Consider the following 25237-nt stretch of genomic DNA (forward strand, 5'->3'; position numbering starts at 1 on the left):
AAGGCAAATGGTGGCTACTTTAAAGAATCTAAAATATATTTTGATTTGTTTAACACTTTTCTGGTTACTACATGATTCCATGTATGTTATTTCATAGTTATTCAGTATTATTATACAATTAAGAAAATCAAAAATAAACTAAAATCCTTGAATGACTTGGTCTGTCCAAACTTTTGACTGGTACTGTACAGTGAACAATAAGATCTGTGGTCCCTCACTAAACCATCCTATTGGTTTTCAGGTGGAACCTATTGACATAGTGAACAATAAGATCTGTGGCCCCTCACTACACAATCCTATTGGTCTACAGGTGGAACCTATTGACATAGTGAACAATAAGATCTCTGTGGTCCCTCACTAAACCATCCTATTGGTCTACAGGTCAGACAGACCACCTTGGCCTCCCAGTCAGACAGACCACCTTGGCCTCCCAGTCAGACAGACCACCTTGGCCTCCCAGTCAGACAGACCACCTTGGCCTCCCAGTCAGACAGACCACCTTGGCCTCCCAGTCAGACAGACCACCTTGGCCTCCCAGTCAGACAGACCACCTTGGCCTCCCAGTCAGACAGACCACCTTGGCCTCCCAGTCAGACAGACCACCTTTACCTCCCAGTCAGACAGACCACCTTTACCTCCCAGTCAGACAGACAACCTTTACCTCCCAGTCAGACAGACAACCTTTACCTCCCAGTCAGACAGACAACCTTTACCTCCCAGTCAGACAGACAACCTTTACCTCCCAGTCAGACAGACAACCTTTACTTCCCAGTCAGGGAGACCTGCACCAAGACAACATTTACCTCCCAGTCAGGGAGACCTGCACTAAGACAAAGCAACCATTTAGATTCCCATTTCAATGTAAAGTGTGTGGGTGCTGCCTACGACCCACTTGGAAGTTCCTGAATAACTGTTCGTTAGAGTGCAGTTAGCCATGGCATCGGTGGCTCTGGTAGTGGGCGATCTGGGGAAGTAGGGTCTCCATTAGGGGCATTAGGGGTTGCAGTGGGGTCTTCCTGGGTTATCAGGGGTCAGTGCCGGGGGTGCTCTCTGACAAATTGATCCCAGTTGTGGGTAAAAAGAGAGATTCCACCGTGAAGCTGAATGGAGAGTGACACAGCAGCCTGCAGCAGTGAGGTTCTCGGTGTGAGGTGGAAGGGGGGGGGAGGAGGGGGGAGTGGGGGTGGCAGAAACGTTGACATCTCCAGGCAGACAAGCTCAGGGGTTAATGCCCGACACCCCAGACCCTGAGGTCCTCACGGGTCACAGGCAAAGATGAATGGCCATGGAAGGTTACCGAAATCTCTCATGGTGGACGGAACGTCAATGGTCACGAGGCATTATCCACCGTGATAAAGGAAAACGCCATCCAAAAACTCTTTGTGAATTTGTTTCATTCATCCATTTTTGACATCGTCCCAAAATGTTTTGCTTGTCTGCACTCATGTGAAGGTATGTAACTTCCAAAATACAGAAACCATGGATTCATATGATTCAAAACGCAGCATCAAATACCAAAATATTGTTTTCGGGGTGAAGCTTTCCCTTTAAGTGGGTTCTTACTGGTCCGGGCTAATCACATCCAGATAACCCAGACCACGACAGCTCTGAGCCCGGAATAGTCTGCCACGACAATCAAGCAGGATACCAGAGTCACTTTGATTTATAATGCCTCTCAATAGGTGAAATTACTGCTCAATGAAATTGCTGCTCAGTGATTTGCTTTCAACTGGGGTCCATATAATTGTCTTAAGAAAACAGGCGGGGTAATGAATGTGAGGAATTTGGAATTAGTACATTTCAGGGGAAGATCATCAAGAAGTCAATAATGTGAAGTCCACTGGGTGAGATTAAACAACCAGTTCAGATCAATCTCTCCACTGAACCATAAAAACAATAGAAATCCAATGTTTCCATAATCTGCAGTTTGTCCAAGTGACCTCACAGCAGCAGACCACTTGTAGCTCGCCAACCCCGGTACCTCCACATCCGACTTCCTCATCAGCGGGATCGTCTGAGGTAGGGGGGGGGGGGGGCTGAGGACTATTTATGTCGGTAGTAAACCCTTTTGTGGGGGAAACTAATTTCAGATTGGCTGGGCCTAGCTCCCCTGTGGGTGGGCCTAGCTCCCCTGTGGCTGGGCCTAGCTCCCCTGTGGCTGGGCCAAGCTCCCCTGTGGCTGGGCCTAGCTCCCCTGTGGCTGGGCCTAGCTCCCCTGTGGCTGGGCCTGGCTGCCAAGTGGGTGGGCCTGTGCCCTCCCAGGCCCACCCCATGGCTGCACCCCTGTGGCTGGGCCTAGCTCCCCTGTGGGTGGGCCTGGCTCCCCTGTGGGTGGGCCTAGCTCCCCTGTGGGTGGGCCTGTGCCCTCCCAGGCCCACCCCATGGCTGCACCCCTGTGGCTGGGCCTAGCTCCCCTGTGGGTGGGCCTGTGCCCTCCCAGGCCCACCCCATGGCTGCACCCCTGTGGCTGGGCCTAGCTCCCCTGTGGCTGGGCCTAGCTCCCATGTGGCTGGGCCTAGCTCCCCTGTGGCTGGGCCTGGCTGCCAAGTGGGTGGGCCTGTGCCCTCCCAGGCCCACCCCATGGCTGCACCCCTGTGGCTGGGCCTAGCTCCCCTGTGGGTGGGCCTGGCTCCCCTGTGGGTGGGCCTGGCTCCCCTGTGGGTGGGCCTGTGCCCTCCAAGGCCCACCCCATGGCTGCACCCCTGTGGCTGGGCCTAGCTCCCCTGTAGGTGGGCCTGTGCCCTCCCAGGCCCACCCCATGGCTGCACCCCTGTGGCTGGGCCTAGCTCCCCTGTGGGTGGGCCTGTGCCCTCCCAGGCCCACCCCATGGCTGCACCCCTGTGGCTGGGCCTAGCTCCCCTGTGGGTGGGCCTGTGCCCTCCCAGGCCCACCCCATGGCTGCACCCCTGTGGCTGGGCCTAGCTCCCCTGTGGCTGGGCCTAGCTCCCATGTGGCTGGGCCTAGCTCCCCTGTGGCTGGGCCTGGCTGCCAAGTGGGTGGGCCTGTGCCCTCCCAGGCCCACCCCATGGCTGCACCCCTGTGGCTGGGCCTAGCTCCCCTGTGGGTGGGCCTGGCTCCCCTGTGGGTGGGCCTGGCTCCCCTGTGGGTGGGCCTGTGCCCTCCAAGGCCCACCCCATGGCTGCACCCCTGTGGCTGGGCCTAGCTCCCCTGTAGGTGGGCCTGTGCCCTCCCAGGCCCACCCCATGGCTGCACCCCTGTGGCTGGGCCTAGCTCCCCTGTGGGTGGGCCTGTGCCCTCCCAGGCCCACCCCATGGCTGCACCCCTGTGGCTGGGCCTAGCTCCCCTGTGGGTGGGCCTGTGCCCTCCAAGGCCCACCCCATGGCTGCACCCCTGTGGCTGGGCCTGTGCCCTCCCAGGCCCACCCCATGGCTGCACCCCTGTGGCTGGGCCTAGCTCCCTGTGGGTGGGCCTAGCTCCCCTGTGGCTGGGCCTAGCTCCCCTGTGGGTGGGCCTGTGCCCTCCCAGGCCCACCCCATGGCTGCACCCCTGACCAGTGAATTCCATGAATGGATTTACAGTACATTTAATCATGTAACTCAGTAAAATCACAATGAATCTCCGTCAGTGGACCAATAACTTGGCATCATTGAAACGTCAGTGTTCATTTTGTCAACAAAATAGTAGTCAAACAATTTTAACGAGATGCCATGAAAACAATGGAAATTAAAATGGGGACGTGACACGCCTAATGGACATTCAAGTTGGCATGAAGCTCCTCGTCGTCGGGTTTGTCCAGTCACAAGGATGCATGCTTCTGAATAATATTTAATACGATCCTATCATTGGCATCAGGTTGAGGTGTCGTCCACACTGCTTGGCATCAGGTTGAGGTGTGTGTGTGTGTGTGTGTGTGTGTGTGTGTGTGTGTGTGTGTGTGTGTGTGTGTGTGTGTGTGTGTGTGTGTGTGTGTGTGTATGTATATACATGTTTCCTACATTACCAGAATGTTCTGACAAGGTTGGATAACAAAACTAGGACTTTTTTTGTTTCCTGAATATGTTAAAATTATATTTTAGGCTTTAGGGTTCGGGTTACGTTTAGGGTTCGGGTTACGTTTAGGGTTCGGGTTACGTTTAGGGTTCGGGTTACGTTTAGGGTTCGGGTTACGTTTAGGGTTCGGGTTACGTTTAGGGTTCGGGTTACGTTTAGGGTTCGGGTTACGTTTAGGGTTCGGGTTACGTTTAGGGTTCGGGTTACGTTTAGGGTTCGGGTTACGTTTAGGGTTCGGGTTACGTTTAGGGTTCGGGTTACGTTTAGGGTTCGGGTTACGTTTAGGGTTCGGGTTACGTTTAGGGTTCGGGTTACGTTTAGGGTTCGGGTTACGTTTAGGGTTCGGGTTACGTTTAGGGTTCGGGTTACGTTTAGGGTTCGGGTTACGTTTAGGGTTCGGGTTACGTTTAGGGTTCGGGTTACGTTTAGGGTTCGGGTTACGTTTAGGGTTCGGGTTACGTTTAGGGTTCGGGTTACGTTTAGGGTTCGGGGGAAAATAGGACTTTGAATGGGAATACAATTTTGGTCCTCAAAAAGTCCAGAAAATTCCTGAAAACAAAGATGTGTGTGTCCGTCCGTGTGTGCATAGTAGTGTGTATGTGTTTGTCCATAGTAGTGTGTGTGTGTGTGTGGCCATAGTAGTGTGTATGTGTGTGTGTGTGGTGTGTGTCCATAGTAGTGAGTGTGTGTCCATAGTGTTCTCTCCTACCTTGGCTTAGGAATTCCTCCATCTTGTCCTTGAACGGCTGTAGGTGATCTTCAGACGACACTTTACACACCTTCTCCACCTCTGTGTTGCACGCTGGAATGAGAGGACAACACTAAACTGTTCACAAAATGGCCACAGAAAGGCAATACAATGACTGATTTCAAGAGAAAAAACACCATTTAAGATATGTAAATATTTAACCTTTAACTAGGCAAGTCAGTTAAGAACAAATTCTTATTTACAATGACGGCCTACCGGGGAAAAGTGGGTTAACTGCCTTGTTCAGGAGCAGAACGACAGATTTGTACCTTCAAACCAGCAACCATTCGGTTACGTGCCCAACGCTCTAACCACTAGGCTACATACAATGTCGACCATAACAGATTAGTGCCCGACCAGTGGTCATCTTCAGTGTAGTTAAACCATGTTACTATGACCTAGCTATAGTTTCACATGAACCCAGCCCGCTTCTCTAACATCCCTGAAATGGGCCCTGTACTTAGAGAAAACTAACCTATCCTGATCAACTATTACTCGTTGATAAATATGACTCAGCCGAGAGCTGCCCTGTGACACGAGCCTACCAGAGGAGCTAAATAACTTCTATGCTAACTTCGAGGCAAGTAACACTGAAACATGCATGAGAGCACTAGCTGTTCCAGAAGACTGTGTGATCACGGTCTCCGCAGCCGATGAGAGGAAGACCTTTAAACAAGTCAACACTCACAAGGCCGCAGGGCCAGACATATTACCAGGATGTGTACTCAAAGCGTGCGCTGACCAACTGGCAAGTGTCTTCACTGACATTTTCAACCTCTCCCTGTCTGAGTCTGTAATACCAACATGTTTTAAGCAGACCACCATAGTCCCTGTGCCCAAGAACAATAAGATAACCTGCCTAAATGACTACCGACCCGTAGCACTCACACCAAGCTTCCTGCCATCCAGGACCTCTATACCAGGTGGTGTCAGAGCCCTACAAATTGTCAAAGGCTCCAACCACTCTAGTCATAGACTGTTCTCTCTGCTATCACACGGCAAGTGGTACCGGAGCAAATCTAGGTCCAAGAGGCAGCTAATCAAATGACTTCCCAGACTATTGGCAGATTACTACTACTACTGCTACTACTACTACTACTGTTTATTACCCTCTGTTATTATCTATGCATAGCCACTTTAATAACTACCTACATGTACATATTATCTCAATTACTTCGACACCAGTGCCCCCTGTAAATAGCCTCCACATTGACTCTGTACCGCCTGTATATAGCCTCCACATTGACTCTGTACCGGTACCCCCTGTATATAGCCTCCACATTGACTCTGTACCGGTACCCCCTGTATATAGCCTCCACATTGACTCTGTACCGGTACCCCCTGTATATAGCCTCCACATTGACTCTGTACCGGTACCCCCTGTATATAGCCTCCACATTGACTCTGTACATAGCCTCCACCGTGACTCTGTACCGGTACCCCCTGTATATAGCCTCCACATTGACTCTGTACCGGTACCCCCTGTATATAGCCTCCACATTGACTCTGTACCGTAACACCCTGTATATAGCCTCCACATTGACTCTGTACCGTAACACCCTGTATATAGCCTCCACATTGACTCTGTACCGTAACAACCTGTATATAGCCTCCACATTGACTCTGTACCGTAACACCCTGTATATAGCACAGATTTTTTTTCTTCTCAAAACTACATTGTTGGTTAAGGGCTCATAAGCAAGCTTTTCACTGGAAGGTATTTCACTGGAAGGTATTTCACTGTATAGAATAGGTGGTAGAAAAGTATGTTTATTGTCCATTTGTAAGAATGGTAATGTTTGTACCTGTGTACAATGTACCTGTTGTTTTCAGCACAGGTGACAAATACAATTTGATTTTGTGAAGTTCTGTCAAGGCACTGCATGTGGCTGCGAAGGCAAATCATTCAACTGCATTCTGACCCCATCACCTGTCGCCCCTGGTAACCCCTGCTCCCCTCCCCCTGAACGAAGACTGATGCCTGCTGTGGAATTCTGGAATCTATTCTAGAACTTCCGTGAAGCTCTGAGAGTCACGCACCAATCAGTGGCCATAATGAATTAGAGTCAGAGTGTCAGCGTCCAATCTAAATCCCAGCTGGACAATTACCGCCCTCTACCTGACCTTTAGCCTGTGTCAGGGAGGGCCATGTTGTTCTTCCTGGAGCACACTGGTTGAGCACATCTCAGTAAGCTAGACACCTTCTGTCTGTAATACAGACCCAGCCTACAGTCACCTCTGAAGACCACCAATATAACAGACATCTCAGTAGACTAGACACCATCTGTCTGTAATACAGACCCAGCCTACAGTCACCTCTGAAGACCACCAATATAACAGACATCTCAGTAGACTAGACACCACCTGTCTGTAATACAGACCCAGCCTACAGTCACCTCTGAAGACCACCAATATAACAGAGAGGGATGGATGGAGAGACCCGGTTATTCTGGTACTGTAAATATCCTCCTCCGCTGTAGCACAACCCCACAGTTAAACCCCAACAGAACATGGTTCTGTCTGAATGCGAGCAGCACCGCAAGGTCGCCCGCCCGACACGCGGGAGAGAGAGGGGGAAAGTGCAGAAAGATTTAGAGACGCCAGGCCCTTAACTAGCATTTATCTAAGCCTATATATATATATATATTACCTTTATTTAACCAGGCAAGTCAGTTAAGAACAAATTCTTATTTTCAATGACGGCCTGGGAACAGTGGGTTAACTGCCTGTTCAGGGCAGAACGACAGATTTGTACCTTGTCAGCTCGGGGGTTTGAAATCGCAACCTTCCGGTTACTAGTCCAACGCTCTAACCACTAGGCTACCCTGCCGCCCCTCTTGACTTACTGTAAAGAGAGAGGACCATGTAGCTACAGAACAGAGAGGGCTTACTGTAAAGAGAGAGGGCCATCTAGCTACAGAACAGAGAGGGCTTACTGTAAAGAGAGAGGGCCATCTAGCTACAGAACAGAGAGGGCTTACTGTAAAGAGAGAGGGCCATCTAGCTACAGAACAGAGAGGGCTTACTGTAAAGAGAGAGGGCCATCTAGCTACAGAACAGAGAGGGCTTACTGTAAAGAGAGGACAATCTAGCTACAGAACAGAGAGGGCTTACTGTAAAGAGAGAGGACCATCTGGCTACAGAACAGAGAGGGCTTACTGTAAAGAGAGGACCATCTGGCTACAGAACAGAGAGGGCTTACTGTAAAGAGAGGACCATCTGGCTACAGAACAGAGAGGGCTTACTGTAAAGAGAGGACCATCTGGCTACAGAACAGAGGGCTTAGTGTAAAGAGAGGACCATCTAGCTACAGAACAGAGCGGGCTTACTGTAAAGAGAGAGGACCATCTAGCTACAGAACAGAGGGCTTACTGTAAAGAGAGAAGACCATATAGCTACAGAACAGAGGGGGCTTAATGAGGATGAAAAATGTGTGGTGTGTGTGGACCATGGTAAATCATTGGTGATGTGGACGACAAGGAACTTAAAGCTCTCGACCCGCTACACAACATCATCGATGTGGGCGTGCTCTCCCCTCTTTCTCCTGTAGTCCTCAAATAGCTCCTTGGCCTTACTGACGTTGAGGGAGAGGTTGTTGTCCTGGCAACACATTGCTAAGTCTCTGACCTCCCTTCCCTATAGGCTGACTCGTCACCACCGGTGATCAGGCCTACCACCGTTGTGTTGTCAGTAAAACTTGGTGTTGGAGTCATGTATGGCTACGCAGTTGTGGGTGAACAGGAAGTACATGAGGGAACTAAGCACACACCCGATGGGCCCCCTTGTTGCGGGCCAGCGCGACGGAGGTGTTGTTGCCTAGCCTCACCACCTGGGGGCGGCCTGTCAGGAAGTCAGTCGCAGAGGAAGGTGTTTAGTCCCAGGGTCCTTAGCTTAGTGATGAGCTTGGAGGGGACTATGATGTTGAACGCTGAGCTGTCGTCAATGAACAGTATTCTCACATAGTTATGACCCTTCTTGTCCAGGTGGGAGAGGGCAGTGAGAAGTGCAATCGAGATTGTTTTATCTGTGGATCTGTTAGGGCGGTATACGAATTGGAATGGGTCTGGGGTGTCTGGGATGATGGTGCTTCATGACCAGCCTTTCAAACCACTTCCTTATTATACATGAGTGCTACAGGGCAATCGTCATTTAGGTAGGTTACCTTGGAGCTCTTGGGAACAGGGACAATGGCGGTCAGGTTGACACATGTTGGGATTACAGACTTGGACAACGAGAGAGTGAAAATGTCTGTCGACACCTGCCAGAAGGTCGGCGGATGCTTTGAAAACCCGCCCTGGTATTCCATCTGGCACGGCGGCCTTTCTAGGGATGTTTTCCTAGCCTGGTTCCTCTCTAGGTTTCTTCCTAGGTTCTGGCCTTTCTAGGGAGTTTTTTCCTAGCCACTGTGCTTCTACACCTGCACTGCTTCCTGTTTGGGGTTTTAGGCTGGGTTTCTGTACAGCACTTTGTGACATCAGCTGATGTAAGAGGGGATTTCAATACATTTGATTGATTGATTGTTAACCTGTTGAAATGTTTTGCTCACATCGGCCACGAAGAGCGAGATCACACAGTCGTCAGGAAAAGCAGGGGCAGTGTTATATTCCTCAGAGCATAAAAAGACATGTAGCTCGTTTGGGAGTTTTGTGTCTCTGGGAAGTTCATGACTTGGTTTCCCTTTGTAATCCGTTACCGTCTGACAGACCCAGTCACATATACGACAAGCTTCATAGTCGGTGTAATAGGAAGCCTTTTTCCTCCTCTATTGCCTTTCTACAGGTTTGAAGACTCGGAGGTCGTAGACTTCTTGTATGTGTCACGTTCATTGTAAGCGGGTCGGCTTTGTCCGACCACTTCTGTATTGGAGTGCGTCACTGGAACATCCTGTTTAAGCTTTTGTTTGTAAACAGGAAGCAGGAGAATAGAGTCACGGTAAGATTTGCCCAAAGGGAGGACGAGGGAGTGCCTTGAATGCGTTTCTGTGGGTAGAATACAGGTGGTCTGGAGTTTTAACAGGAGATGTGTTGGTAGGATACAGGTGGTCTGGGGTTTAAACAGGAGATGTGTTGGTAGGATACAGGGGGTCTGGAGTTACCACCCCATAGGGGCACAGGAGATGTGTTGGTAGAATACAGGTGGTCTGGGGTTACCAGGAGATGGGTTGGTAGGATACAGGTGGTTTGGGGTTAACAGGAGATGTGTTGGTAGGATACAGGGGGTATGGAGTTACCACCCCATAGGGAACAGGAGATGTGTTGGTAGGATACAAGTGGTCTGGGGTTTTAACAGGAGATGTGTTGGTAGGATACAGGTGGTCTGGAGTTACCACCCCATAGGGGCACAGGAGATGTGTTGGTAGGATACAGGGGGTCTGGAGTTACCGCCCCATAGGGGGAACAGGAGATGTGTTGGTAGGATACAGGGGTTCTGGAGTTACCACCCCATAGGGGCACAGGAGATGTGTTGGTAGGATACAGGGGGTCTGGAGTTACCGCCCCATAGGGGGAACAGGAGATGTGTTGGTAGGATACAGGGGGTCTGGAGTTACCACCCCATAGGGGCACAGGAGATGTGTTGGTAGGATACAGGTGGTCTGGAGTTACCACCCCATAGGGGCACAGGAGATGTGTTGGTAGGATACAGGTGGTCTGGAGTTACCACCCCATAGGGGCACAGGAGATGTGTTGGTAGGATACAGGTGGTCTGGAGTTACCGCCCCATAGGGGCACAGGAGATGTGTTGGTAGACGTGAGGTGGGACGGTTTGAAGTCACCCAGCATTTAAAACCAGGTGATCAAAAGCACAAGAATTCCTTCAAACTTGAAGCAGCAAACCAGTTATTTATGGAGAAAAAAAGCAGTTTTTCCTGCCACTCATGGAGAATCTACAGAGTACGATATTATAGTGTAACAGTATAGCTTCCGTCCCTCTCCTCGCCCCTATGGTCCGGTATGAACAGTGGAACAGCTGAGTCAGAGATGAAGTCTAAATCGAGGTCAGTGATAATAGTATAACTATTTAAACAATACACGTCACTCAAATGGACAAGTTGGGTTGGAACTCCTAAGGCCGCCCTCCTCCGTCCGTCGGGACGCGCCGCCCTCCTCCGTCCGTCGGGACATGTGGACCCCCGGTAATTAAAGTGCACATGGTGTCTCCGGTTGAGGCCCGAGGAGAGAGAGAGAAACATTGTCTCAGTCCTGACAGAGCGATAGCTGCCTGCGATCAACTGCTCCTCGCCAGCAGAACGTGGCAGTAGAATGAAGAACTCTTTAAAAAGGTTCAGCAGGCTCCTGAAACTCATTAGGTGAATGAAGGCAACGAGGACTAGCCACTCAAAACGTCTAGACAGCCTGATAGTCTAACAACAGCTACACGAATCGAGATAAGCATGGTCCCATTCTGTCATCTAGCATGGGCCCCATTCTGTCATCTAGCATGGTTCCCATTCCCATTCTGTCATCTAGCATGGTTCCCATTCCCATTCTGTCATCTAGCATGGTTCCCATTCTATCATCTAGCATGGTTCCCATTCTGGCATCTAGCATGGTTCCCATTCTGGCATCTAGCATGGTGGCCATTCTGGCATCTAGCATGGTGGCCATTCTGGCATCTAGCATGGTGGCCATTCTGGCATCTAGCATGGTGGCCATTCTGGCATCTAGCATGGTGGCCATTCTGGCATCTAGCATGGTGGCCATTCTGGCATCTAGCATGGTGGCCATTCTGGCATCTAGCATGGTGGCCATTCTGGCATCTAGCATGGTGGCCATTCTGGCATCTAGCATGGTGGCCATTCTGGCATCTAGCATGGTGGCCATTCTGGCATCTAGCATGGTGGCCATTCTGTCATCTAGCATGGTGGCCATTCTGTCATCTAGCATGGTGGCCATTCTGTCATCTAGCATGGTGGCCATTCTGTCATCTAGCATGGTGGCCATTCTGTCATCTAGCATGGTGGCCATTCTGTCATCTAGCATGGTGGCCATTCTGTCATCTAGCATGGCTCTCCCACTGTCCCAAATGGAACCCTATTCCCTATATAGTGCACGACTCTATACTACAGCCCTATATAGTGCACTACTTTATACTACAGCCCTATGCCCTATATAGTGCACTACTTTATACTACAGCCCTATTCCCTATATAGTGCACTACTTTATACTACTGCCCTATTCCCTAAATAGGGCACTACTTTATACTACAGCCCTATTCCCTATATAGTGCACTACTTTATACTACTGCCCTATTCCCGATATAGTGCACTACTTTATACTACAGCCCTATTCCCTATATAGTGCACTACTTTATACTACAGCCCTATTCCCTATATAGTACACTACAGCCCTATTCCCTGTATAGTGCACTAGGTTTATATAGGGAATAGAGTGGCATTTGGGATGCAGGCAAGCTGTCAGAGTTCAGGGTAGAAACTAGGATGTGTTTACACAACTCTCTCCTGCTTCCTCATCTCATCATTTAATGAGCTGCTTGGAACCACATAAAAATAAAAAATAAATAAGAATCAGAGAGAAATTGGCCCAAGCCAATTACGCCAAATGACCCTGATCTGGTTCTGTCCTGAAATAGCCTGCTGCCCTGACCTCTCCCTGGCCTGCGCGAGGGGCTGTGACAGCAGTGACCTCAGCGTAGACGGGTCAGGTTTCATCTGGTTGGTTGATAAGACAGACGTGGGGACGAGAACAGTCCAGGAATGAAAAAAATTATAGCGGGAACAGGGTGAGAAGTCTTTTCTTTCAAAAATTGTATTGAGAGACAGAGAGACAGAGAAAGGGAGCGAGAGAGAGAGAAAGGGAGCGAGAGAGAGAGAAAGGGAGCGAGAGAGAGAGAAAGGGAGCGAGAGAGAGAGAAAGGGAGCGAGAGAGAGAGAAAGGGAGCGAGAGAGAGAGAAAGGGAGCGAGAGAGAGAGAAAGGGAGCGAGAGAGAGAGAAAGGGAGCGAGAGAGAGAGAAAGGGAGCGAGAGAGAGAGAAAGGGAGCGAGAGAGAGAGAAAGGGAGCGAGAGAGAGAGAAAGGGAGCGAGAGAGAGAGAAAGGGAGCGAGAGAGAGAGAAAGGGAGCGAGAGAGAGAGAAAGGGAGCGAGAGAGAGAGAAAGGGAGCGAGAGAGAGAGAAAGGGAGCGAGTTAGAGAAACAGAGAGAGAGAGAGAGAAACAGAGAGCGGGTGACAGAGTGACTTTGAAAAAGAGAGAGACAGAGAGAGAGATGTGTTTACCATTTCCAATGTGTTAACAACTTCCAGCCTTCTAAATGACCTTCAGGAAATAACTTGTAGTTTACACACTGTGTTCAAAGCCCTGTTCTCTGCCAGCGCTGTACACTACATTTACATCAATATTTACACATGGAAGTGGAGTCCTTATGTCTGAAGCGCCCTGGATAATTAGCATAATAATTCAAGCCACCCCTGTATGATGAGCAATCATGAGGACAAGGTAACGGTCAAACAAGCAGAGGGCCTACGGAGAAACATACAGGCATGGTGTAGGAGTGGGCTTTTCAGAGAGCTGTACACTACACAAACAAGCAGAGGGCCTAGGAGAAACACACAGGCGTGGTGTAGGATTGGGCTTTTCAGAGAGCTGTGCACTACACAAACAAGCAGAGGGCCTACGGCAAAACATACAGGCGTGGTGTAGGAGTGGGCTTTTCAGAGAGCTGAACACTACACAAGCAAGCCTGGTGCAACTCTCTCCCTGGCCTGGCTGGCATTAGAAGCAGTGTTCTGGAACACCAGGGAGGTAGGGGAGGGAGGGCCTAGGAGAGGTGGGGGGGCTATGAGAGGCAGCAGCCACACACAAGCCTAAGATCACCATTTACAATGCCAAGCGTCGGCTGGAAGGGTGTAAAGCTCATCGCCATTGGATTCTGGAGCAGAGGAAACGCGTTCTCTGGAGTGATGAATCACGCTTCACCATCTGGCAGTCCGACAGCCAAATCTGGGTTTGGTGGATGCTAGGAGAACGTTACCTTCCCCAATGCATGGTACCAACTGTAAAGTTTGGTGGATGCTAGGAGAACGTTACCTTCCCCAATGCATGGTACCAACTGTAAAGTTTGGTGGAGGAGGAATAATGGAATAATGGTCCGGGGCTGTTAGTTCCAGTGAAGGGAAATGTTAACGCTACAGCATACAATGACATCCAACACCTTTGGGATGAATTGGAACGCCGACTGCGAGCCAGGCCTAATCGCCCAACATCAGTGCCTGACTTCACAAATGCTTTAGGCTGAATGGAAGCAAGTCCCCTCCCAGCAATGTTTCAACATCTATTGGAAAGCCTTCCCAGAAGAGTGGAGGCTGTTATAGCAGCAAAGGGGGGGCACCAACTCCATATTAATTAATGCAGATGATTTTGGAATGAAATGTTCGACGAGCAGGTGTTCACATACTTGGTCATGAATTGTATCTGTGACCAACAAACTGTATTCCCAGTCATGTGGTGTATCTGTGACCAACAGACACATATCTGTATTCCCAGTCATGCGAAATCCATAGATGAGGGCCTAATTTATTTATTTCAATTGACTGATTTCCTTATATGAACTGTGAACTCAGTCAAATCTTTGAAATTGATGTGTTTATATTTTGGTTCAGTACAGTTACCTCGAAGGTCCTTCTTCAGCCTGGTCAGATCCTTCTGAAAGTCCTCAAACTTCATCTGTGAAGCCTGGAACAGATCCTGGGGCTCAGGGAGAGGGTAGAGGCACGTCTCCCTGCCAGCATCCTGACAATACATGACATGACCTTAGTCCTTAGAGCATTAGATAAAGCAGCGGGCTAGTGGAGTTAGATCACGTAGAGTGGGTTAGGGTAGTAGAGCTAGAGCATGTAGAGTGGGTTAGGGTAGGAGAGTTAGATCACGTAGAGTGGGTTAGGGTAGTAGAGTCAGATCAAGTAGAGTGGGTTAGGATAGTAGAGTCAGATCACGTAGAGTGGGTTAGGATAGTAGAGTCAGATCACGTAGAGTGGGTTAGGGTAGTAGAGTAGGATCACGTAGAGTGGGTTAGGGTAGTAGAGTCAGATCACGTAGAGTGGGTTAGGGTAGTAGAGTTAGATCACGTAGAGTGGGTTAGGGTAGTAGAGTCAGATCACGTAGAGTGGGTTAGGGTAGTAGAGTTAGATCACGTAGAGTGGTTTAGGGTAGTAGAGCTAGATCATGTAGAATGGGTTAGGGTAGTAGAGTAGGATCACGTAGAGTGGGTTAGGGTAGTAGAGTTAGATCACGTAGAGTGGTTTAGGGTAGTAGAGCTAGATCATGTAGAATGGGTTAGGGTAGTAATTTACTATTTTCAACAGTAGAATAATACTGAAGACATCAAAACTATTAAACATATGGAATCATGTAGTAATCAAAAAAGTGTTAAATCAAAATATATTTTAGATTCTTCAAAGTAGCCTCCCTTTGCCTCGATGACAGCTTTGCAAAATCTTGGCACTCTCAACCAGCTTCATGAGGAATGCTTTTCCAACAGTCTTGAGAGTTCCCACATGTGCGGAGCACTTGTTGGCTGATTTTTCTTCACTCTGCGGTCCAACTCATCTCAATTGGGTTGAGGTCAGGTGATTGTGGAGGCCAAGTCATCAGATGCAGTAGTCCATCACTCTCCTTCTTGGTCAAATAGCCCTTAAACAGCCTGGAGGTGTGTTGCATCATTGTCCTGTTGAAGAACAAATGATAATCCCACTAAGCGCAAACCAGATGAGATGATGTATTGCTGCAGAATGCTGTGGTAGCCATGCTGGTTAAGTGTGCCTTGAAATCTAAATAAGTCACAGTGTCACCAGCAAAGCACCCCACACCACCTCCTCCATGCTTCACGGTGGGGACCACACATGCAGAGATCATCCGTTCACCTACTCTGAGTCTCACTCAGACGGTGATTGGAACCAAAAATCTCAAATTTGGACTCAGACCAAAATAACAGATTTCCACCGGTCTAATGTCTATTGCTCGTGTTTCTTGGCCCAAGCAAGTCTCTTCTTATTATTGGTGTCCTTTAGTAGTGGTTTCTTTGCAGCAATTCGGCCATGAAGGCCTGATTCACGCAGTCTCCTCTGAACAGTTGATGTTGAGATGTGTCTTACTTGAACTCTGAGAAGCATTTATTTGGGTTGCAATCTGAGGTGCAGTTAACTCTAATGAACTTATCCTCTGCAGCAGAGGTAACTCTGGGTCTTCCATTCCTGTGGCGGTCCTCATGAGAGCCAGATTCATCATAGCGCTTGATGGTTTTTGCGACTGCACTTGAAGAACGTTTCAAAGTTCTTAATTTTCCAGATTGACTGACCTTCATGACCTAAAGTAATGATGGACCTTTGCTTCTTTGAGTTGTTCTTGCCATAATATGGACTTGGTCTTTTACCAAATAAGGCTATCTTCTGTATACCACCCAATCTCTACCTTGTCACAACACAACTGATTGGCTCAAACGCATTAAAGAAAGAAATGCCACAAATTAACTTTAAACAAAGCACACCTGTTAATTGAAATGCATTCCAGGTGACGACCTCATGAAGCTGGTTGAGAGAATGCCAAGAGTAAGCAAAGCTGTCATCAAGGCAAAGGCTGGCTACTTTGAAGAATCTCAAATATAAAGTATATGTTGATTTGTGTAACACTTTCTTGGTTACTACATGATTCCATATGTGTTATTTCATAGTTTGATGTCTTCACTGTTATTCTACAATGTAGAAAATAGTAAAAAATAATAATAATAACTTGAATAAGTAGGTGTCCAAACTTTTGACTGGTACTGTGTGGATATATATATTTTTAATATATATATTTAAATCAATATCTAAACGCCTGACTGGGCTTCATCCAGCTAAACGCCCTACTGGGCTTCATCTAGATAAACGCCTGACTGGGCTTCATCCAGCTAAACAGCCTACTGGGCTTCATCCAGCTAAACAGCCTACTGGGCTTCATCCAGCTAAACAGCCTACTGGGCTTCATCCAGCTAAACACCCTACTGGGCTTCATCCAGCTAAACACCCTACTGGGCTTCATCCAGCTAAACACCCTACTGGGCTTCATCCAGCTAAACGCCCTACTGGGCTTCATCCAGCTAAACACCCTACTGGGCTTCATCCAGCTAAACACCCTACTGGGCTTCATCCAGCTAAACACCTTACTGGGCTTCATCCAGCTAAACGCCTGACTGGGCTTCATCTAGATAAACGCCTGACTGGGCTTCATCCAGCTAAACGCCTTACTGGGCTTCATCTAGATAAACGCCCTACTGGGCTTCATCCAGCTAAACGCCCTACTGGGCTTCATCCAGCTAAACGCCTGACTGGGCTTCATCTATCTAAACGCCTGACTGGGCTTCATCTATCTAAACGCCTTACTGGGCTTCATCCAGCTAAACACCCTACTGGGCTTCATCTAGCTAAACGCCCTACTGGGCTTCATCCAGCTAAACGCCCTACTGGGCTTCATCTAGATAAACGCCTTACTGGGCTTCATCCAGCTAAACACCCTACTGGGCTTCATCTAGATAAACACCTTACTGGGCTTCATCCAGCTAAACACCCTACTGGGCTTCATCTAGATAAACACCTTACTGGGCTTCATCCAGCTAAACACCCTACTGGGCTTCATCTAGCTAAACACCCTATTGGGCTTCATCTAGCTAAACACCCTACTGGGCTTCATCCAGCTAAACGCCCTACTGGGCTTCATCCAGCTAAACGCCCTACTGGGCTTCATCCAGCTAAACGCCCTACTGGGCTTCATCCAGCTAAACGCCCTACTGGGCTTCATCCAGCTAAACGCCCGACTGGGCTTCATCCAGCTAAACGCCCGACTGGGCTTCATCCAGCTAAACCCCCTACTGGGCTTCATCTATCTAAACGCCCTACTGGGCTTCATCCAGCTAAACGCCCTACTGGGCTTCATCCAGCTAAACGCCTGACTGGTCTTCATCTAGCTAAACGCCTGACTGGTCTTCATCTATCTAAACGCCTGACTGGGCTTCATCCAGCTAAACACCCTACTGGGCTTCATCCAGCTAAACGCCCTACTGGGCTTCATCCAGCTAAACGCCCTACTGGGCTTCATCCAGCTAAACGCCCTACTGGGCTTCATCCAGCTAAACGCCCTACTGGGCTTCATCCAGCTAAACACCCTATTGGGCTTCATCCAGCTAAACGCCCTACTGGGCTTCATCCAGCTAAACGCCCTACTGGGCTTCATCCAGCTAAACACCCTATTGGGCTTCATCCAGCTAAACACCCTATTGGGCTTCATCCAGCTAAACACCTTACTGGGCTTCATCTAGATAAACGCCTGACTGGGCTTCATCTAGCTAAACGCCCTACTGGGCTTCATCTAGCTAAACGCCCTACTGGACTTCATCCAGCTAAACGCCCTACTGGGCTTCATCTAGATAAACGCCTGACTGGGCTTCATCCAGCTAAACGCCCTACTGGGCTTCATCCAGCTAAACGCCCTACTGGGCTTCATCCAGCTAAACACCCTATTGGGCTTCATCCAGCTAAACACCCTACTGGGCTTCATCCAGCTAAACGCCCTACTGGGCTTCATCCAGCTAAACACCTGACTGGGCTTCATCCAGCTAAACACCTGACTGGGCTTCATCCAGCTAAACGCCCTACTGGGCTTCATCCAGCTAAACGCCCTACTGGGCTTCATCCAGCTAAACGCCCTATTGGGCTTCATCCAGATAAACACCCTACTGGGCTTCATCCAGATAAACGCCCTACTGGGCTTCATCTATCTAAACGCCCTACTGGGCTTCATCCAGCTAAACGCCCTACTGGGCTTCATCCAGCTAAACGCCCTACTGGGCTTCATCCAGCTAAACGCCTTACTGGGCTTCATCTAGATAAACGCCCTATTGGGCTTCATCCAGCTAAACGCCCTACTGGGCTTCATCTACCTAAACGCCTGACTGGGCTTCATCTACCTAAACGCCCGACTGGGCTTCATCCAGCTAAACACCCTATTGGGCTTCATCCAGCTAAACACCCTACTGGGCTTCATCCAGCTAAACGCCCTACTGGGCTTCATCTAGCTAAACACCTTACTGGGCTTCATCCAGCTAAACCCCCTACTGGGCTTCATCTAGCTAAACACCTTACTGGGCTTCATCCAGCTAAACGCCCTACTGGGCTTCATCCAGCTAAACACCCTACTGGGCTTCATCCAGCTAAACGCCCTACTGGGATTCATCCAGCTAAACACCCGACTGGGCTTCATCTAGATAAACACCTTACTGGGCTTCATCCAGCTAAACACCCTACTGGGCTTCATCTAGATAAACGCCCTACTGGGCTTCATCCAGCTAAACACCTTACTGGGCTTCATCCAGCTAAACGCCTTACTGGGCTTCATCTAGATAAACGCCCTATTGGGCTTCATCCAGCTAAACGCCCTACTGGGCTTCATCTACCTAAACGCCTGACTGGGCTTCATCTACCTAAACGCCCGACTGGGCTTCATCCAGCTAAACACCCTATTGGGCTTCATCTAGATAAACACCCTATTGGGCTTCATCCAGCTAAACACCCTACTGGGCTTCATCCAGCTAAACGCCCTACTGGGCTTCATCTAGCTAAACACCTTACTGGGCTTCATCCAGCTAAACCCCCTACTGGGCTTCATCTAGCTAAACCCCCTACTGGGCTTCATCTAGATAAACGCCTTACTGAACTTCATCTAGCTAAACGCCCTACTGGGCTTCATCTAGATAAACGCCTTACTGAACTTCATCTAGCTAAACGCCCTACTGAGCTTCATCCAGCTAAACGCCTTACTGGGCTTCATCTAGCTAAACACCCTACTGGGCTTCATCTAGCTAAACACCTTACTGGGCTTCATCCAGCTAAACACCCTACTGGGCTTCATCTAGCTAAACACCTTACTGGGCTTCATCTAGATAAACGCCTTACTGGGCTTCATCCAGCTAAACACCCTACTGGGCTTCATCCAGCTAAACTCCTTACTGGGCTTCATCCAGCTAAACGCCTTACTGGGCTTCATCCAGCTAAACGCCCTACTGGGCTTCATCCAGCTAAACGCCCTACTGGGCTTCATCTAGCTAAACACCCTACTGGGCTTCATCTAGCTAAACACCCTACTGGGCTTCATCTAGCTAAACACCTTACTGGGCTTCATCTAGCTAAACAGCCTACTGGGCTTCATCTAGATAAACACCTTACTGGGCTTCATCCAGCTAAACACCCTACTGGGCTTCATCTAGATAAACACCCTACTGGGCTTCATCCAGCTAAACGCCCTACTGGGATTCATCCAGCTACACACCCTACTGGGCTTCATCTAGATAAACACCTTACTGGGCTTCATCCAGCTAAACACCCTACTGGGCTTCATCTAGATAAACGCCCTACTGGGCTTCATCCAGCTAAACACCCTACTGGGCTTCATCCAGCTAAACACCTTACTGGGCTTCATCCAGCTAAACGCCTTACTGGGCTTCATCTAGATAAACGCCCTATTGGGCTTCATCCAGCTAAACGCCCTACTGGGCTTCATCTACCTAAACGCCCGACTGGGCTTCATCTACCTAAACGCCCGACTGGGCTTCATCCAGCTAAACACCCTATTGGGCTTCATCCAGCTAAACACCCTATTGGGCTTCATCCAGCTAAACACCCTACTGGGCTTCATCCAGCTAAACGCCCTACTGGGCTTCATCTAGCTAAACACCCTACTGGGCTTCATCTAGCTAAACACCCTACTGGGCTTCATCTAGCTAAACACCTTACTGGGCTTCATCTAGCTAAACAGCCTACTGGGCTTCATCCAGCTAAACGCCTTACTGGGCTTCATCTAGCTAAACACCCTACTGGGCTTCATCTAGCTAAACACCTTACTGGGCTTCATCCAGCTAAACGCCCTACTGGGCTTCATCCAGCTAAACACCCTACTGGGATTCATCCAGCTAAACACCCTACTGGGCTTCATCCAGCTAAACACCCTATTGGGCTTCATCCAGCTAAACGCCCTACTGGGCTTCATCTACCTAAACGCCTGACTGGGCTTCATCTACCTAAACGCCCGACTGGGCTTCATCTACCTAAACGCCCGACTGGGCTTCATCCAGCTAAACACCCTATTGGGCTTCATCCAGCTAAACACCCTACTGGGCTTCATCCAGCTAAACGCCCTACTGGGCTTCATCTAGCTAAACACCTTACTGGGCTTCATCCAGCTAAACCCCCTACTGGGCTTCATCTAGCTAAACACCTTACTGGGCTTCATCCAGCTAAACGCCCTACTGGGCTTCATCCAGCTAAACACCCTACTGGGCTTCATCCAGCTAAACGCCCTACTGGGATTCATCCAGCTAAACACCCGACTGGGCTTCATCTAGATAAACACCTTACTGGGCTTCATCCAGCTAAACACCCTACTGGGCTTCATCTAGATAAACGCCCTACTGGGCTTCATCCAGCTAAACACCTTACTGGGCTTCATCCAGCTAAACGCCTTACTGGGCTTCATCTAGATAAACGCCCTATTGGGCTTCATCCAGCTAAACGCCCTACTGGGCTTCATCTACCTAAACGCCTGACTGGGCTTCATCTACCTAAACGCCCGACTGGGCTTCATCCAGCTAAACACCCTATTGGGCTTCATCTAGATAAACACCCTATTGGGCTTCATCCAGCTAAACACCCTACTGGGCTTCATCCAGCTAAACGCCCTACTGGGCTTCATCTAGCTAAACACCTTACTGGGCTTCATCCAGCTAAACCCCCTACTGGGCTTCATCTAGCTAAACCCCCTACTGGGCTTCATCTAGATAAACGCCTTACTGAACTTCATCTAGCTAAACGCCCTACTGGGCTTCATCCAGCTAAACGCCTTACTGGGCTTCATCTAGCTAAACACCCTACTGGGCTTCATCTAGCTAAACACCTTACTGGGCTTCATCCAGCTAAACACCCTACTGGGCTTCATCTAGCTAAACACCTTACTGGGCTTCATCTAGATAAACGCCTTACTGGGCTTCATCCAGCTAAACACCCTACTGGGCTTCATCCAGCTAAACTCCTTACTGGGCTTCATCCAGCTAAACGCCTTACTGGGCTTCATCCAGCTAAACGCCCTACTGGGCTTCATCCAGCTAAACGCCCTACTGGGCTTCATCTAGCTAAACACCCTACTGGGCTTCATCTAGCTAAACACCCTACTGGGCTTCATCTAGCTAAACACCTTACTGGGCTTCATCTAGCTAAACAGCCTACTGGGCTTCATCTAGATAAACACCTTACTGGGCTTCATCCAGCTAAACACCCTACTGGGCTTCATCTAGATAAACACCCTACTGGGCTTCATCCAGCTAAACGCCCTACTGGGATTCATCCAGCTAAACACCTTACTGGGCTTCATCCAGCTAAACGCCTTACTGGGCTTCATCTAGATAAACGCCCTATTGGGCTTCATCCAGCTAAACGCCCTACTGGGCTTCATCTACCTAAACGCCCGACTGGGCTTCATCTACCTAAACGCCCGACTGGGCTTCATCCAGCTAAACACCCTATTGGGCTTCATCCAGCTAAACACCCTATTGGGCTTCATCCAGCTAAACACCCTACTGGGCTTCATCCAGCTAAACGCCCTACTGGGCTTCATCTAGCTAAACACCCTACTGGGCTTCATCTAGCTAAACACCCTACTGGGCTTCATCTAGCTAAACACCTTACTGGGCTTCATCTAGCTAAACAGCCTACTGGGCTTCATCCAGCTAAACGCCTTACTGGGCTTCATTTAGCTAAACACCCTACTGGGCTTCATCTAGCTAAACACCTTACTGGGCTTCATCCAGCTAAACGCCCTACTGGGCTTCATCCAGCTAAACACCTTACTGGGCTTCATCCAGCTAAACACCTTACTGGGCTTCATCCAGCTAAACGCCCTACTGGGCTTCATCCAGCTAAACGCCTTACTGGGCTTCATCCAGCTAAACGCCTTACTGGGCTTCATCCAGCTAAACACCCTACTGGGCTTCATCCAGCTAAACACCCTACTGGGCTTCATCCAGCTAAACTCCTTACTGGGCTTCATCCAGCTGAACGCCCTACTGGGTTTCATCCAGCTAAACGCCCTACTGGGCTTCATCCAGCTAAACACCCTACTGGGCTTCATCCAGCTAAACGCCCTACTGGGCTTCATCCAGCTAAACGCCCTACTGGGCTTCATCCAGCTAAACGCCCTACTGGGCTTCATCCAGCTAAACGCCCTACTGGGCTTCATCCAGCTAAACGCCCTACTGGGCTTCATCCAGCTAAACGCCCTACTGGGCTTCATCCAGCTAAACGCCCTACTGGGCTTCGTCCAGCTAAACACCCTACTGGGCTTCGTCCAGCTAAACACCCTACTGGGCTTCGTCCAGCTAAACACCCTACTGGGCTTTGTCCAGCTAAACACCCTACTGGGCTTCATCTAGCTAAACACCCTACTGGGCTTCGTCCAGCTAAACACCCTACTGGGCTTCGTCCAGCTAAACACCCTACTGGGCTTCATCTAGCTAAACACCCTACTGGGCTTCATCCAGCTAAACACCCTACTGGGCTTCATCTAGCTAAACACCCTACTGGGCTTCATCCAGCTAAACACCTTACTACGCATTAGTTATCACTGAGGGAAAATAAATACAATTTAAAAGTCCCGGTCTGCCCGGTGCCAAGACGAGTGATTAGAACAGGACTCGGAAAAACAGGATCCAACGTACCTCGTCAAAGTGCCTCAGATAGTAAGCCACTATGTAGGACAACAGGCTCCGTGTGTTATCCTGCCAAAAGGAGGAAGACACAAGAAATTAGCTTCAGTTCAGGGAATTCATGTTTAGTTTACTTTCTCACAAAGTGTTCAGCAAAGCTTTTACAAAATGAATATACATTTGAATCCACATCAAAAGACATGGTAGGAACAGTAACTACAGTCTCCCAGCACAATAGTAACCCTGACAAATAGACATGGTAGGAACAGTAACTACAGTCTCCCAGCACAATAGTAACCCTGACAAAATAGACATGGTAGGAACAGTAACTACAGTCTCCCAGCACAATAGTAACCCTGACAAAAAGACATGGTAGGAACAGTAACTACAGTCTCCCAGCACAATAGTAACCCTGACAAATAGACAGTCATGTCTAACAGTGTAACTAGAGGTGTAACTAAGCTTGGTCCCAATGGCTCCATTACTGCCTATACATCGGTCTACTGTTGACCTGATGGACTCTACATAGGGAACAGGGAACCATTATGGTGCAGGTCCTAGTGCCCTAGTAGTGCAGGTCCTAGAGCCCTAGTAGTGCCTCTTCCAACCATAGGGAATAGGGTGCAGGTCCTAGTGTCCTAGTAGTGCCTCTACCAACCATAGGGAAAAGGGTGCAGGTCCTAGAGCCCTAGTAGTACCTCTTCCAACCATAGGGAATAGGGTGCAGGTCCTAGTGTCCTAGTAGTGCCTCTACCAACCATAGGGAATAGGGTGCAGGTCCTAGAGCCCTAGTAGTGCCTCTGCCAACCATAGGGAATAGGGTGCATGTCCTAGAGCCCTAGTAGTGCCTCTGCCAACCATAGAGAATAGGGTGCAGGTCCTAGATCCCTAGTAGTGCCTCATCCAACCATAGGGAATAGGGTGCATGTCCTAGAGCCCTAGTAGTGCCTCTGCCAACCATAGAGAATAGGGTGCAGGTCCTAGTGTCCTAGTAGTGCCTCTTCCAACCATAGGGAATAGGGTACAGGTCCTAGAGCCCTAGTAGTGCCTATTCCAACCATAGGGAATAGGGTGCATGTCCTAGAGCCCTAGTAGTGCCTCTGCCAACCATAGAGAATAGGGTGCAGGTCCTAGTGTCCTAGTAGTGCCTCTTCCAACCATAGGGAATAGGGTACAGGTCCTAGAGCCCTAGTAGTGCCTATTCCACCATAGGGAATAGGGTGCAGGTCCTAGTGCCCTAGTAGTGCCTCTGCCAACCATAGGGAATAGGGTGCAGGTCCTAGAGCCCTAGTAGTGCCTCTGCCAACCATAGGGAATAGGGTGCAGGTCCTAGTAGTGCATCTTCCAAACATAGGGAATAGGGTGCAGGTCCTAGTGCCCTAGTAGTGCCTCTGCCAACCATAGGGAATAGGGTGCAGGTCCTAGAGCCCTAGTAGTGCCTATTCCACCATAGGGAATAGGGTGCAGGTCCTAGTGCCCTAGTAGTGCCTCTTCCAACCATAGGGAATAGGGTGCAGGTCCTAGTGCCCTAGTAGTGCCTCTTCCAACCATAGGGAATAGGGTACAGGTCCTAGAGCCCTAGTAGTGCCTATTCCACCATAGGGAATAGGGTGCAGGTCTTAGTGCCCTAGTAGTGCCTCTGCCAACCATAGGGAATAGGGTGCAGGTCCTAGTGCCCTAGTAGTGCCTCTGCCAACCATAGAGAATAGGGTGCAGGTCCTAGTGCCCTAGTAGTGCAGGTCCT

At 49.4% G+C, this 25237-nt stretch overlaps 1 protein-coding gene across 2 annotated transcripts in view; it reads right to left on the reverse strand.

Annotated features, from left to right (window-relative positions):
• The window catches only part of LOC109886059 (formin-2), a 121876-nt gene that overhangs the window by 16019 nt on the left and 80620 nt on the right, over positions 1 to 25237 (reverse strand). For both annotated transcript variants that reach the window (XM_031821342.1, XM_031821343.1), the window contains 3 exons: positions 23506 to 23565; positions 14384 to 14504; positions 4721 to 4813 (listed from right to left, as the gene is read on the reverse strand). In XM_031821342.1, coding sequence (XP_031677202.1) covers positions 4721 to 4813; positions 14384 to 14504; positions 23506 to 23565 — 274 coding nt within the window. The remainder of the gene's footprint in view (positions 1 to 4720; positions 4814 to 14383; positions 14505 to 23505; positions 23566 to 25237) is intronic.

The sequence above is a fragment of the Oncorhynchus kisutch genome, unplaced genomic scaffold, assembly GCF_002021735.2.
Source record: "Oncorhynchus kisutch isolate 150728-3 unplaced genomic scaffold, Okis_V2 scaffold3962, whole genome shotgun sequence".
NCBI lineage: Eukaryota > Metazoa > Chordata > Actinopteri > Salmoniformes > Salmonidae > Oncorhynchus > Oncorhynchus kisutch.